This window comes from Saccopteryx bilineata, chromosome X (assembly GCF_036850765.1).
Source record: "Saccopteryx bilineata isolate mSacBil1 chromosome X, mSacBil1_pri_phased_curated, whole genome shotgun sequence".
Lineage (NCBI taxonomy): Eukaryota > Metazoa > Chordata > Mammalia > Chiroptera > Emballonuridae > Saccopteryx > Saccopteryx bilineata.
The window spans coordinates 73550846-73566032 of NC_089502.1; the positions used below are offsets into that span (position 1 = coordinate 73550846).

At 39.2% G+C, this 15187-nt stretch overlaps 1 protein-coding gene across 3 annotated transcripts in view; it reads left to right on the plus strand.

The window, feature by feature from the left end:
* AR (androgen receptor) overlaps positions 1-15187 on the plus strand; it is a 264781-nt gene that overhangs the window by 146578 nt on the left and 103016 nt on the right. For all 3 annotated transcript variants that reach the window (XM_066248912.1, XM_066248914.1, XM_066248913.1), the window contains one exon: positions 3730-3881. In XM_066248912.1, coding sequence (XP_066105009.1) covers positions 3730-3881 — 152 coding nt within the window. The remainder of the gene's footprint in view (positions 1-3729; positions 3882-15187) is intronic.

Consider the following 15187-nt stretch of genomic DNA (forward strand, 5'->3'; position numbering starts at 1 on the left):
AGATAATTTATTTATTGATCAATACCGTATCTTCAGCATCTGGCCTTGTAACTGGTCCTTAGGACTAGCTTGTAAGAGTTGAATTGAATCAGTCTGTCTAATTTCAACCTCCAGTCCCACAACATGTTTACTCATGGATTACAAATCCACACTTTGGAGTCAGACTTACCTAAGATGGAATCATTGTATTTTCACTTACTAGATGAGTGATCTTGAACAAGTTCACTTAATTTTCCTGAGCATTAGTTTCCTCTCCTACAATATAGGGAAAATACAGAGCTACCTGAAAGAGTTGGTGCAAAGATTAAATGAGATTATGTATGTGAAATGATGTGGCACATAGAGTGCCTAAGTTTACATCATTCTGATTTTATTTGAACTGTTTGTATTGGTTACAGAAGTCAAAAAGTTGAAAGAAGATGAAGATATTTGCAAAAAAAAGAAAAGAAGAAACTTCTGCTTATTCCCCTTGTTTTGTGAATGAGGTTGGGGAAGTATAATTTTTACCCCCCAAAATAACAATTTTCATCAAAGAAATGAGAGACTTAGTTTGGAACATTTGTATATGGAAAATGAAACTCTTTCCATTTGGAATTTGTCACCTTACTGGTCTTGGTTATGGTGGACAAATTCCTGCTAACTTTCCAGTTAGGATAATAAAGAGAATGCTTATAGGGAGAAAAGACAGGCCAACACAGCCAGTTGCTGGATTTTCATAACCTCAGAACTTTTTGAGTGCTTTCTGTTGTATCTGAGACTTGAATAAAAATTAATATTTATGTTCTAGGGTAAAATTCTTGTCAAGTGTAGTCTAAGTGAAAGCTTTCTTTGTTCTTCCCCTGCCAGGGCTGCTCACTGGTAGTTTGAAGAGAAGAAATCCTTTCATGATTTTTTGTTGCTGTTGTTATGATGACTGTGCTGAACATGATTATTGAAAAACCAATAATCATAAAAGTGAGGGTGGATAGCCAGAAGACAATAAAGAAATGAAATGGAAACTGTGTTGGATTTGGAGTCAGCTAATCCTGACTTTGGTGTCAAATAGTCCTGAGATTTTCCTCTTTGAGTCTGACATTCTTCATTAATATAAGGGGAAAATATTGCCTCACAGAGTTTTATAGTATTGAAATAACCCCCCCCCCACACACACACACAGCAAACAAAGTGCCATTAGGGCTTATTATCTTTTCTTAGTAAGAAAGTACTCATAAAAAAATAGTGACTTGCCTGATCAGATGGTGGCACAGTGAATAGAGCATAGACCTGGGATGCTGACGACCTAGGTTTGAAACCCCAGGTTCACCGGCTTGAGTACAGGCTCATCCTTCTTGAGTGAAGGCCCACCAGTTTGAGCATAGGGTCACTGGCTTGAGCATGGGATCATTAACATGACCCCCTAGTCTCTGGCTTGAAACCCAAGGTTGTTGGCTTGTGCTCAAGGTCTCTGGCTTGAGCAAGGGTTACTGGCTTAGCTGGAGCACTCCCAGTCAAGGCACATATGAGGAAGCAATCAATGAACAACTAAGTGCCTCAAAAACAAGTTGATGCTTCTTATCTCTCTCTTTTTCTGTTTGCCTATCTCTCTCTCTCTCTCTCTCTCTCTCTCACTAAAAAAATAATAAAATAAAATAATAATAGTGGCTAGTGGAAAACAGTATTGACTTTCTTGAAAAAATTAAAAATGGCTCTACGCTATGACCCATACATCCCAATTCTAGGAATATATGCTAAGAACCCCAAAACACTAATTTAAAAGAAGATGTGCATTTTTATTGCAGCATTATTTACAATAGCCAAGATCTAGAAACAGCCCAAGTTCCCATCAATAGATGAGTGGATAAAAAAGCTGTGGTACATTTATACAATGGAATACTCCACAGCTATAAAAATTAAAGAAATTGGCCCTGGCCAGTTGACTGAGTGGTAGAGTGTCGGCCTGGCATGTGGATATTCTGGGTTCAATTCCCGGTCAGGGCACACAGAAGAAGTGCCCATCTCCTTTGCCAGCCCCCCCTCTTCTCTCTCTCTCTCTCTCTTTCCCCATTCTGTAGCCATGGCTTAATAGGAGCGATTTGGCCTCAGGCTCTGAGGGTAGCTTCATGGTCTCTGCCTCAGGTGCTAAGAAGAGCTAAGTTGCTGAGCAACGAAGCAATGCTCCAGATGGGCAGAGTATCACCCCCTAGTGGGCTTGTTGGGTGTATCCTAGTCAGGGCACATGCACGACTCTGTCTCTCTGCCTACCCTCCTCTCACTGAATAAAAAAAAGGAAATTTTACCTTTTCCTACAGCATAGATGGACAATATTGTGCTGAATGAAATAAGCCAGGCAGAGAAAGACAGATATCATATTATCTCATTTATATGTGGACTCTAATGAACACAATACACTGAGGAACAAAATAACAACAGAGGCAGGGTCACAGGGAACAGATAGACAGCTGTCAGAAGGAAGGAAAAAGAGAGGACGGCAACAAAGAAGGTGAAGGGAATAACCAAAAAACATGTATACATAACACATATATACAGACAACAGGGTAACAATAGCCAGAAATTGGGGTGGAAAGAGACTTTACATGGAGCATGGGAGTCACTATGTGGTATGTAGATGATGCTATACTGAATGGGACACTTGAAACCATGTCAACACAATAAATTTAAAAATAAATTTAAAATAATAGTGGCTGTATTCCTGTAGATGAGAATACAGTCAATGGTTGTCTACCTGAGGCAAATTAATCCAAGAAATCATTTGTTTTGTTTAATGCTTAGATATAAGACATAGGAGAGAAAAACATGAAAACCCATGTGAAATTTGTTAAAACTTAAATTAATTACTATGGGAGAATTACCCATTCCATTAAGGTTTTAAGAACAGTTCTCTGCCCCTCTTCTTCACATCTACCTAGAATGACTCAGACATGTATCTTCTCAGAAATAGGCAGTTAGACTAAGTGACCTCTAAAGCTCAATCTTAGCCCAAAAAACCTGTGAGTATTGTAACGGGCAAGCGTTGAGATGATAACCTAAAATATTTTAAGAATAACTGTATATCATTTCTCAACAAGAGCTTCAGGCATAGGGATTCTGTTGTAGAATGAGGTTGGGATCATTCCATGTGATCTAGAAGACGCTTAAGGAAAGTGAGGAATAGGAAAAAAGACCAAAGAAGACTAGTATGATAATACTAATTATAATCCCTCACTTGTATTCTTTCAAGGGCTTTTTATCCTTTTGAATAATATATATCATTGTTTACAACAGCTCAGTAGCATGGGTGATTCTATTCTTTTTTACAGATGAGAGTGAGGCTCAAACTCTAGAGCAAAATGCATAAAGCTATGTTGATATTTAATCTAGTTTGCCATAGTTCTTTTTGGCTAAGGTAAGATCATAGACTGGGTTCATATCATTTATTTGCTCTGAAATTGTTCCCTGACCATCACCTTAAGTTGAATACCTTAAACGTCAGCTTTCTGCCTTCATCCTTCCTTCATGTAGATATAGCTCATAAAATTGGCTAATCCCAGAGAACTTGCCTATGTGACAGGAAACCTACAAACATTATCCCTAGGAGCATTTCCAGGAAAATTCAATTCCACACTGACTGTATTAAGCAATGAATAATAATAATGTACACATTTAGTTTACTCTTCAAGACCTCAGACTTCTACTGTCCTATTTCTGCCAACCACTGATGTGTATTGCACTATTTCTCTTGTGTTTTTCCAGTTTGGACACTGCCAGGGACCATGCTCTACCCATTGACTATTATTTTCCACCCCAGAAGACCTGCCTGATATGTGGGGATGAAGCTTCTGGCTGTCATTATGGAGCTCTCACTTGTGGAAGCTGCAAAGTCTTCTTTAAAAGAGCTGCTGAAGGTAAAGAGTCTTGCACACTCATTTCTGTTCCCCTTTCTCCTTTATTTTCTAGAGAAAGGCACCAATTTTCTAGGCCTCAGGATTTTATCATCTCAGGGACCTGGTCAGTGGCATGGCTTTCTGAAAGAATCTAAGAGCCTAAAGAAGCAAGTTTTCATATTTGCTGGTCCCCTGGCTTTGGCAGCGTTAGTAGTACAGGCAATGTAGGCAATGATGATGGTCCCAGCTGGTGCTGAGAGCTTGGCAGGTCTTAGGAATGAACGAAAAACTAATGATTTGAAAAGCTTTAATTTCCTCCCTGCTTGTGTTCCACTCTGATGCCTACTGAGGGAAGAATTATCCTTATTAGAGAATTGATAAGTAGAGATACCCCAACTGTGTTCCCAGCCTGGTACTTCCTGGTGAATACAAAACTGTTTCTTAGCAAAGTTTCCCTGGTCTCAGACCCAGAAAGGAAGTGTTCTCACTGTTAAACAGACCATTAGTCTATGTACATTCTCCCTTATGCTGCCGCCTCCTTGAAGCCCCTTTGCATTATTAGCTCCCAGGTACAGAATAGTCCAAAATGATGAAGTACTTTTATACTTCTCTCCAAAGACCTGTCGTTGGGGCCTCCCATTGCTACCAAACCCCAAGCTAAGTTACTTTTTTTCATATTTTTATGAAGTGAGAAGCGGAGAGGCAGAGAGACAGACTCCTGCATATGCCTGACCAGGATCCAGCCAGCTTGTCCACCAGGGGATGATGCTCTGCCCATCTGGGCTATTGCTCCATTGCAACCAGAGCCATTCTAGCGCCTGAGGTGGAGGCCATGGAGCCAACCTCAGTGCCCAGGTCAACTTTGCTCCCATGGAGCCTTGGCTGTGGGAAGGGAAGAGAAAGAAAGAGAAAAAAGAGAGGGGGAAGGGCGGAGAAGAGATAGGTGCTTCTCTTGTGTGCCCTGATTGGGAATTGAACCCAGGAGTTCCACATGCCAGGCCAACGCTCTACTAAGTTACTTCTTATATTTGCCTATATCAACAGGAGCCCTGGCTCTTATTTTATTTAGCTTTGAACACTCCTTGTCTGCTCAGCCCCCAGAGGTGCTCAGCCTAAATCCTAAAAAGAAACTCCCATTTCCAGACATTCTATACATGATAGGGCCTCCTTCCCTTCCAGGAAACTTGAGCCTAAGCCATTTTTCCTTATCCTGTGATAACAGCTTCCTTCTCAAAGGAACACTGATGAACAATTTGTGAACAAAGATGCTGGGTCAGGGAGCAAACCCAGTTGCTAAACACCAGTATCTACTCCTTCCCCCACTTTCTATGAAGGAAGTGCTTCCTTATGAGACCCATTTCTTCCATCTTATTGCCCCAAAAATGTTGAGTTTCATGTCAGAACCCAAATAGACAATCTTTTTTATTTAAGGGCTACAAACCCTGTGGACAATTTTAAAGTGGCATCCATGTAAAGCCACACCTTTCACCAAGAATATGATGACATCCACCAAAAGCACCAGAAAGTTCTTGACATCTACAGAAAAGGAAAAAATTGGGTGTCCCTGACTGGTCTTTTCCCTGATAGCCAGTTGGAATGATGATTGCATTTCCATTATTTTGGCCAATTGTCAGGAATACCTACATAATGGACAGCTATTACTATTGTTTTACAGTCTTTAAAGCAACAAGGAAACAGTACTTCGTATTACTGAAAACACGTTGCATGTTTCACTCATACCCCTGAATGGCCCATTGTCATTGCTTATGCCAGGCTAGAATAAGGTCTAGGGCCCCAGTGCCTAGGCCTAGGCAGTTTGGAAAGTAACACAGAGAGCATTGCCTTACTTTCTTAAGAGTACTTACAGAAGGATGGCTATCAGAAAAGGAAGTGAGGAGCAGATTCAAAATCTTCAGATGCCTCCCCTTCCTCAGTGAGTATCTGCCTCTTCCCCATACCCTGTCATCCAATAAACTCTGACTACTGAGCAAAGAATGAAGCAGAACACCATCTACAGCTTGTGTGTCAGTAAGCCCGGGCACCACAGTAATAGTAGTTATATCAGCTAGCAAGAGAGCAACACACAAACAAACAAATTCAATAGATAAATTACATAGTATTTGATGCTGCCCATGAATTTTACAAATTTGTGTCATGATATTGCTGTTTTTGGAAAACAGAAGAAATGATCAACCATATTATGAAAGGGAAGATTATGCTGTCATAACATATTCTATGTGGGAGCTTTCTGAAGAAGTAAGGACAGAGGCAGGCAGAAAGGCAGCCAACAAGGAAGGCTACCTGGGATGAACTCTCCTATGACATGAATCTTGGGCTATTTGAAAAGAAGGAAGAGGAAAGGGAGAGGGACAGTCACTCAAGGTACAAAACACATTAAAATCCATTAAGGTCTCCAATACTCCAGACCCTAGAATCACTTAAGTTAGGGAAACTTTGAGAAAATGAGCCATTGTGAGTTTGTGGGGCCAAATGTCTTGACTGCTTGAAATATGAAAAATAAACAATGGATTGCTTGCAGAGCTATGAAGCCCATTGGTTCCTTTGGAATGTAGACTTCAGGTTCCATTTCTAAGCCCTTTGAAGGACAAGATAAGATGTTTTTTAAAATACACAAAACAAAGAAAAAAATATTGGTGTTTTCACTCTCTTCCCATCTGTAAAACTTGTTGGCTGGAGTTTACGGTCATTTTTATCTCTGAAGGTGGAGGATGTCTTATTACCCTCAGAGAACATTTACTGATTTGGGTTTTTTCTCCATTTTTACAATTCATCATTATCGCCCAGGTGGCCTTTCTGGAGGTGTGTTTCTGAATCTGCCTTGTTCAAACTTGGAATTCTACTTGTCTGAAGAGAGTGGAAACAAATCTTTCTGTTACTCTCTTGTTTGTCATTGTCAGTTAACTCAGAGTGAGTATTCATAGTATTGATTAACATTTTATTCATGGTTTCAGAAATCTCTGGACTGGGCACAGGTACAAGACTTAAAAGCCTGGCATGTCAGACAGAAATCCATTTCTAGCTTTGATAGTTCATAAAGCATGAGGTTTTAATGCTGTCATTGGTGCAAGGCTTAGCACACAGTTGATTGTGATATAGCCAGGTTTTCCTGTTGAAGCAAAAGGACAGGAGAGAGTGCCACTTTTTCTCATTGTCCATAATACTGGGAGGTTGGTATGAAGCTGAGGCTAGTCAGGGAAGCATTGGAACTTTTTGAGGTAGAAGATAATGGTACTAGGCCATAAGGTAAAGTCCCTAAAATCTGGTTGATGGAAACTTAGTGAAAGAATGAAACTGTGTGTGTGTGTGTGTGTGTGTGTGTGCGTGTGTGTGTGTACATGCACACACACGAGTAAAAATGCATGAGTATTTGGGGGATGTTTTGTGGGTTAGAAACACGCGTGAAGAAAATCAACTACCTGGAAGAGTGGGTGGCATGTGCAGGTAGGTGAAAGGGTAAAGCATGTTGGATACTATCTAAAATGCCAGGAAGTCTAAGGAAAGTTATGCCTATATGCAGAAGTAGGGTCCCGGAGACTCTTTAGTTTTGTGATCTGGGATATGAAGTTTCCACCTTTGAACCTCTGTTTTCCCTATCTGTAAAACGAAAGACTTAAACTAGATATTGTTAAATGTTCTTTTAGCTTAAAATTTTTAGACAATTCTACAAATTACAAACGTCATCACTATATTTAAGCAAACACATGTGCATTTTTATCTGTATATACTTTGGGTTTTGCTTTCCTAATGGATGGAAAATCCTAGCTGCCATTCTCTTAAAAATCAGTCTTTACATAGGAATAGAGTCATTTGAGAGAGTGCACTGTGGATGGACTGTTAAAACTCATACTTTGAGATTTCCTTTTCCCCCAGCATTGTGACCATGCCTGGATAACTTCCATTCTTTTCCACTTTCTCATCTGGAAAATCAGGATATGAATCTCCATCTCTACCTCATCATGTTTCAAAGAGAGTTAATTAATTCATCATGTGCATGATGTGCACAAGAATTTTACTATTTTTCAGACATTTTCTAGTAAAACATTGGAGATTGTACATCCACTTGTTTTGTACACATGGAGCACTGTTTGGTACACATCATAAATTAAAACTGTAGTTTACATTTAGGAACTCAACGAATTACACCATCCTCACTGATGTTTACAATATGTCCCAATTTAGTATCTTTGGCAAATTTTATGTAAGTATGGCTTTGATTCTCTCTCTTGTCCCAGGTTTTTGTGAGGGAAGAAATGTAAGTGAACCCTCATTGAACTCTTTCTGTCCTTTAAACCTACTCTTTCCCACTTCAACTCATGCGGAATAGAATGTTACTTATTTGGAATTTTTGAGCATATCAGTGTTCTTTCACCCTCTGAATTTTGGGATAATGTTTCTCAGAGGCAAGTTAACTATGCTAGGAGTATCTGCCTACAGCCTCAATGGAGGCTTGATCAGATATCTTTGGGCAAAGACTTGATTGATCATAATTGCACACGTCCAAGAGATCTTTTCACAAAGCTTCTCTTATCTTTTATCTATCTCTGAATTTTTTATTTGTTTTAAGGATTCTTAAATTGAATTTATTAGGGTGACATTGATTAATAAAATTAATGTACAGGTGTACAGTTCTATAACACGTCATCTGTACATTGCACAGTGTGTTCACCACCCCACATCAATTCTCTTTCCATCACTATTTATCCCCCTTATACCCTCTTCTATCTCTCCCATCCCCCTTTTCTTGCAATCTCATACTGCTGTCTGTGTCTATAAGTTTTTTTTTCCTTTGCTTAATTCCTCAACCTTTTTCACCCAGCCCCCAACCCCATCCCTCGTCTCTGGTTTTCATAAATGCAATAGCCAGACTTTAATTCAGGGATTGGCAAACTTTTTCTGTAAGAGGCCATGTAGTGAATACAGGGGTGGACAAAAGTATGGGTAAAGTTGCTCATATGGAAAATAATACAATAACTAATAAGTAATAATACAGAAACTGTGTTTTGTGTACTCAGAACTGTAAACCTACATTTGCCCGCCCCTAGATATTTAACTCTGCCTTTGTGAAAGTGTGGAAGCAGCCCTAAACAATATGTAAACTCCTAGGTGTGGCTGTATGCCAGTAAAACTTTATGGAGCTTGAAATTTGTATTTCATTTAATTTGCATGTGCTATTAAATACAGTAATTCTTTTGATATTTTTTTCAAACATTTAAAATCTAAAAATCATCCCCAACACTTGAGCCATAAAAAATAAGCAGCACAAAAAAAAGCAGCACACTGGATTTGGCTTGTGGACTATAGTTTATTAATTCCTGCTTTTAGATGGTGGTTCCTGTGCTTGCAAATCTGCATATTCAAATTCACTTTTTCTTGTCTCCTAGTATTTAGAAACTTCCTAAATCATTTCATTTTAACCATTTCTCAGAGTTGGCCAGTCACAACTTTCATGTCTGCTTCTCTAGAAGGCCTCGTCTGGTTGTCTCTATGTCTTAGTATTTTTGTTTGTTTTTTGTTTGTTTTTTGTTTGTTTTTAAATGAACAGAAGAAAGATAGAAAGAGAATACTTTTTTATGTTGATGTAGTAGATCACTTCCCATTGCAATACCCAGAAGAGATGTTGAAAATATATCACATACTGAAACATATGAGTAACTATGAAATATATACAAATAAGTTTTGATGGATGCCACATATACTTCACATGGTAAAGAGGAAGGACATTGAGAACTCTGATACTAAGTGTTATAGAAAACCTCTGTCTCATAGGAAGTAAGGCCCAGGTGGCCAGCTGAGTTACAGATCTGCCAAAAACAGGTCTTCATGAAGACAGGAGGTTTGTGTGGGGAACACTGTGGAGTCCAGAGGTAGTTGAGGGAAACTTCAGCTGATGGATCAGGTCCACTGACCTGCCTTCAATAAGCTTTTTGTATTTGCTTCTCCTCCATGCTGAATTTTGCATTGATGTCTAAACTCTATTCTCTGGGATTTTTGGAAGCAGGCTGCTATCTAGGTAGTAGAACAAGATGCAGTGCTAAAGCACCAAATCAGGCTCTGGTTCTGCCATTGATTTACTGTGTGGCTTTAGTATGTCTCATTTCCTATTTGCATCTCAAAATCACCATGTGAATAATAAAATAAATTGGACTAAATGATTTCAAAGATTTTAGCAATAAATCTCTAACACTCTAAATATTTAATAATAAATGTCTAAAACTGTAGATACTCCAGATTTGCCCATTGGTCAGTGGTTCACTTTTTATTAATCAGTCTTGGAGAATAAGCAGACCTGAGTTAAATCCTTAGTGCAAAAACTTAATAGATATATGACCTTGATCAAGTCACTTAACTTTTCTCTGGTTCTGCAAGAAGAGTAATAACTCACAGGGCTATTGTAAGAACCAAACGATGTATAACACAGTTCCTGCTGCCTAGTAACTTTCAGATCCTTCTCTTGGAGTGAAGCCTTGGTCATTGGCACACATTCTTATGGTGTCCCCTAAATAGGCAGAAAGGAAAAATGAGAAATATTTGTGGCAGTCCTCTGGTTGAAAAGGCCTAGGTTTGGTACAATGTTCCCCGATGACCACTACTATACAGTGTCACTTAACTAGTGATCAGAAACACCAATATCATTTGTATAAGAATATGGCAAAGACCAATCTCTTTCTTTTCTTCCTTGGCTCCAAGGGCACTATGAGTAACACTTCCCAGACAGCCTAGCAAGCTTGGATTCATTGCCTTGCCTGAATTCCAGCTCTCTGTGTCTCTTCATCTCCAACAAGATTTTTCTGATCTCCCTGGTAAATTCAGGTCTATAGCCACAGGCCAGGAGAAACACTAACAAAGGTCATAAATTATCCACCACGTACTTCAGCTTTTGGTTTCCCTGTCCAGCTGGAGGCATGTCTTAAAATATGTTAAAGCCAGATTCAATAGAAACTTGAGACAACACCTGTGTAAATACATTTTTGAGGCTTCTTTTCCTGAAGTTGGTTGGCAATTTTTAAAAACCAAGCCAGATTATATTTTATTTAGAATGCTGTCTCCTACATTATTAATGCTTTGGACCCATTAAAGGAATGCAGTTCGGTTGTAGTGTTTTTGTTTTGCTTGATTTATTTATTTTTGGTGGGGAAGCATTTCTTTAAAAAAAAAAGGCTTTAGTTTAGCCTATGATGCTACTGTGTTTAAAATGAAACTCTGGTGATATACCAAAATTCACCCCACTTACCATAGATTGACTTTACATCCCTTTACCCCCACTCTAGTCTTCCATTTTGAACCTTTTAGAAACCTGCAAACCAAAACCAGCATGTAACATACGTCTTATCACTAACCGCTCCCTAAGACATCCTCAAATCTTGTCCAAAACCCTATGTGTAGAAGAGGGTTAGCACCCTGCCAAGGGTTCCCAGGTCCCATCAATAAGTGGATATGCAGTCCTTTAAGTTCCTTAATTCTGCTCAGCTTCAGAATACAGACAGTGTTGTGTTGCTTACAACTGAAGGCCTCCTACTTGCTGCCCTCCTGCAAGGCCTCTTCTGCCACCTGAGCTGCACAGCCTCTGTGACTCCCCCAGACGTCCTCTGTAGCTTGTGTTGGGTGCAAAGTGTTTTCTTTGTCTCTTTTTCAACTTGATGAAGAGTAGCCAACAAGTTTAGGTTCAAACTATAGTTCCATAGGAACAGAGATTAGATGTAGGAAATATACCTACTGAACCCAACAAAAATATTAAGGTGCTTTCTACCCAGAAGCCCTATTGACATAGTGGTAAAAGACTTGGTTTGAGTATAAAATTTGTTAACTGTGACCTTGGGAAATTACATCTCCTCCCTAAGCCTTACTTAGTTTTATCACCTATAAAATGATGATAGTGATGGCCACCCTCTGGAGAAGTTGTAAGAATTACATGAGAGGCCCTGGCTGGTTGGCTCAGTGGTAGAGCATTGGCCTGGCGTGCAGGAGTCCCAGATTCGATTTCCAGCCAAGGCACACAGGAGAGGCACCCATCTGCTTCTCCACCCCTCCTCCTCTCCTTCCTCTCTGTCTCTCTCTTCCCCTCCCGCAGCCAAGGCTCCATTGGAGCAAGGTTTGCCCGGGCGCTGAGGATGGCTCTGTGGCCTCTGCCTCAGGTGCTAGAATGGCTCTAATTGCAACAGAGCGACGCCCCAGATGAGCAGAGCATCGCCCCCTGGTGGGCATGCCGGATGGATCTTAGGCACATGCGGGAGTCTGTCTGACTGCCTCCCTGTTTCCAACCTCAAAAAAAAATACAAAAAAAATACAAAAGAAAGAATTACATGAGATAAGGCAACTAGAAGTTTCTTTGCATATTGTCAGACTTTTGAAAATACGGTAAACCAAACACTGTTGACACAAATAATAAACCAGTCCCAAATCAAATTATAGTATATTTCCACAGTCCCATGACTTCATTGTAGAAATACTAGTGTGAATTAATCTATATGTTGCTATTTATATGGATAATGTGATAACAATTTTTTTCAGACAAATGACATATTTCAGAGATAATTCAGGATATAACAGGTTTTCAGTCTTACAGGTATGTTCATTACAAAGTACAAAGATCTAAAAGGAATTGTCAGAAGGATGGTGGGCACCACAGAGTCAGACAGCACAGAGCTCCCTTGGCTCTGTCTCTTAGAGGCAATTCCAGACTCTAGGTATCTGTAGACTCATAGTCTACTGGCAGGGAAGAAAGACTGCAGGTGAGTAGCTTTCTCTCGTTCATTTTTTTTCAGTAAGTGTGTGCTTTGTTAGGTCTTGTGTGGGCCCAGAGGTGAATATGAGCTGGCCCTGACCTAAAGGACTCTGAGGGGCATGCCCTCCAGAGTCAGCTGTAGTCATAACACTGCACAGCATATCTAAGTGCAGTGAAAGCAGTGTAATGGGACAGGAGAAAAAAAAATCTGCTGGCATAGCTCCCCTTCCTCATCCCTAAGAACAACCCTGGCCGAGGCACAGTTTGAGGGCTCTGTCACCAAACAGCTCTAGGAGCCTTATCAAAACAACAGCAAAAACAATAATTATGATGATAATCTTAGCAGCTAAAACACTGATCACAATCATTAGGGGGTCAGGGAATGTGCAGATTCTCCACTACTTTCAGCCTTTTGTATAGTGCATTTACACCAATGAAATAAAAGTCGGTTTTGCATCTCATTTGCATAATCAAACCACTTTCTTTAACTTGTCATTTTCTTTTCTGAAGTTCTTGTTTAATAAAAAAAAATCAAATGCTTCCTTTTTTTAATCACTTCATACTCATTTTGAAATATCCCCTAAAATTTGTGAGCAGTATATTTACTGAACATTTTCTGTGTTAAGCACAAAGTGCTTAGCTAATCATCATAAAAACCCTATGAAGTAGTAGATACTTTTACTTTCCTTAGTTTACAATGAGGAAACCAAAGCACAGAAGACTAAGAGAATAGGAAGGGAACTAAGTCATCTAAGTCGAACAAACATTCAGCAGCTATTATATGAACAACTTTATTCTAAGTGTTAAGGAGAAAGAGATGAAGAAAAATGTCTCAGTCAAGAGGGAGCAACAGATAAGCACACAGTGAGGCAAGTATATTCTAAACTTTCTGCTTAAGGCTGGAAAATCAGTGATGAATAAGATACAGTCCTTCCCTCAAAGATGTCAAGTCTAGTGGGGGATGTTTATGTGGAAACAAAAAATTAAACACTGCTGTGATACGTATCATAAGAGGGATACCTGAAAAATGAGACAGAGATTATGCAAAAACTAATTGGCTTAAATTAGAACTCAAATGAAATAATTCTGTGAAGGGGTTAGTGAAGTTATATATATACATAACACAGAGATACAGATAACAAGACAGCAAATCCCAGAGGGAAGAGGGGCGGGAGTTAGGGGGTGGGGGGCAAAAGGGGTGTAAAGAGGGACATGGGTTGGGAGAGGATGTTATATTCAGTGGGACACTTGAATCCATGTTAACACAATGAATAAAATTAATTTTTAAAAATAATAAAATAAATTAAAAAAGTACTTGCTGATCTAAATGTCTTTCAGTAGGGCAGTTAAAAAATGTGGTATAATAGCCCACAGTATGGAATATTTTGCAGTCTTTAAAAAAGAAAAAAGCAACCCTTGCTAGATAGCTCCATGGGTTAGAGCATCATCCTGTTATGCAAAGGTTGCTGGTTCAATCCCAAGTCAGGCACATACAGAAACCGATTGCTGTTTCTATCTCTCTCTCCCTTCCTCTCTCTAAAAATCAATAAATTATATTTAAACAAAGAATTGTGAAGAAACTAAAATATTTAAATCAAAATCCCCAAAAAGGTGTTATCTAATTTTATTCCATCTTGATTGTTTTCTGTTTATCATTCTATTCCTAAAATAGATTATCAGTATTTTTTTCCACTCAAAGATAACAAAATGCCTCAAGGGGCTGCACCACAATATAATCAAACCATTCCGTTATCCCATGGCATGCCCGCTTTTTCACCTTCCTCACATTTACTCAGGTTTCTCCTTTTGCCTCAAGTGCCTTTTCTCCACATCTCCATATTCTTTTTTAAATTAATTTTAATAGGATGACATTGATCAATCAGGGTACATAGGTTCAGAGAAAACATCTCCAGGTTATTCTGACATTTAATTATGTTGCATAACCATCACCCAAAGTCAAATTGTCTTTCGTCACCTTCTACCTTTGTGCCCCTCCGCTCCCTCCACCCTTCTCTCTCCTCCACCCCCCCCCTGCCCTAGTAACCACCACACTCTTGTCCATGTCCCTGAGTCTCACTTTTTTGTCCCACCTATGTATGAAATCTTATATTCTTAGTTTTTTCTGATTTACTTATTTCACTCCTTATTATACCTGCCTTCAACTTACATTATAGAGCCATGATAAAACAGCATAGTATTGGCAGAAAAATAGACACTCAGACCAATGGAACAGAATAGAAAGTCCAGAAATAAAACCATATACATATGGTCAAATAATTTTTGATAAAGGGGCCAACAACACACAATGGAGAAAAGAAAACCTCTTCAGCAAAATGGTGCTAGGAAAACTGGAAAGCCACATGCAAAAGAATGAAACTCGACTACAGTTTGTCCCCTTGTGCTAAAATTAATTCAAAATGGATCAAAGACCTAAATAGAAGACCTGAAACAATAACTTACATAGAAGAAAACATAGATACTAAACTCGTGGACCTTGGTTATAAAGAGCACTTTATGAATTTGACTCCAAAGGCAAGGGAAGTAAAGGCAAAGATAAATGAATGGGACCACATCAGACTAAGAA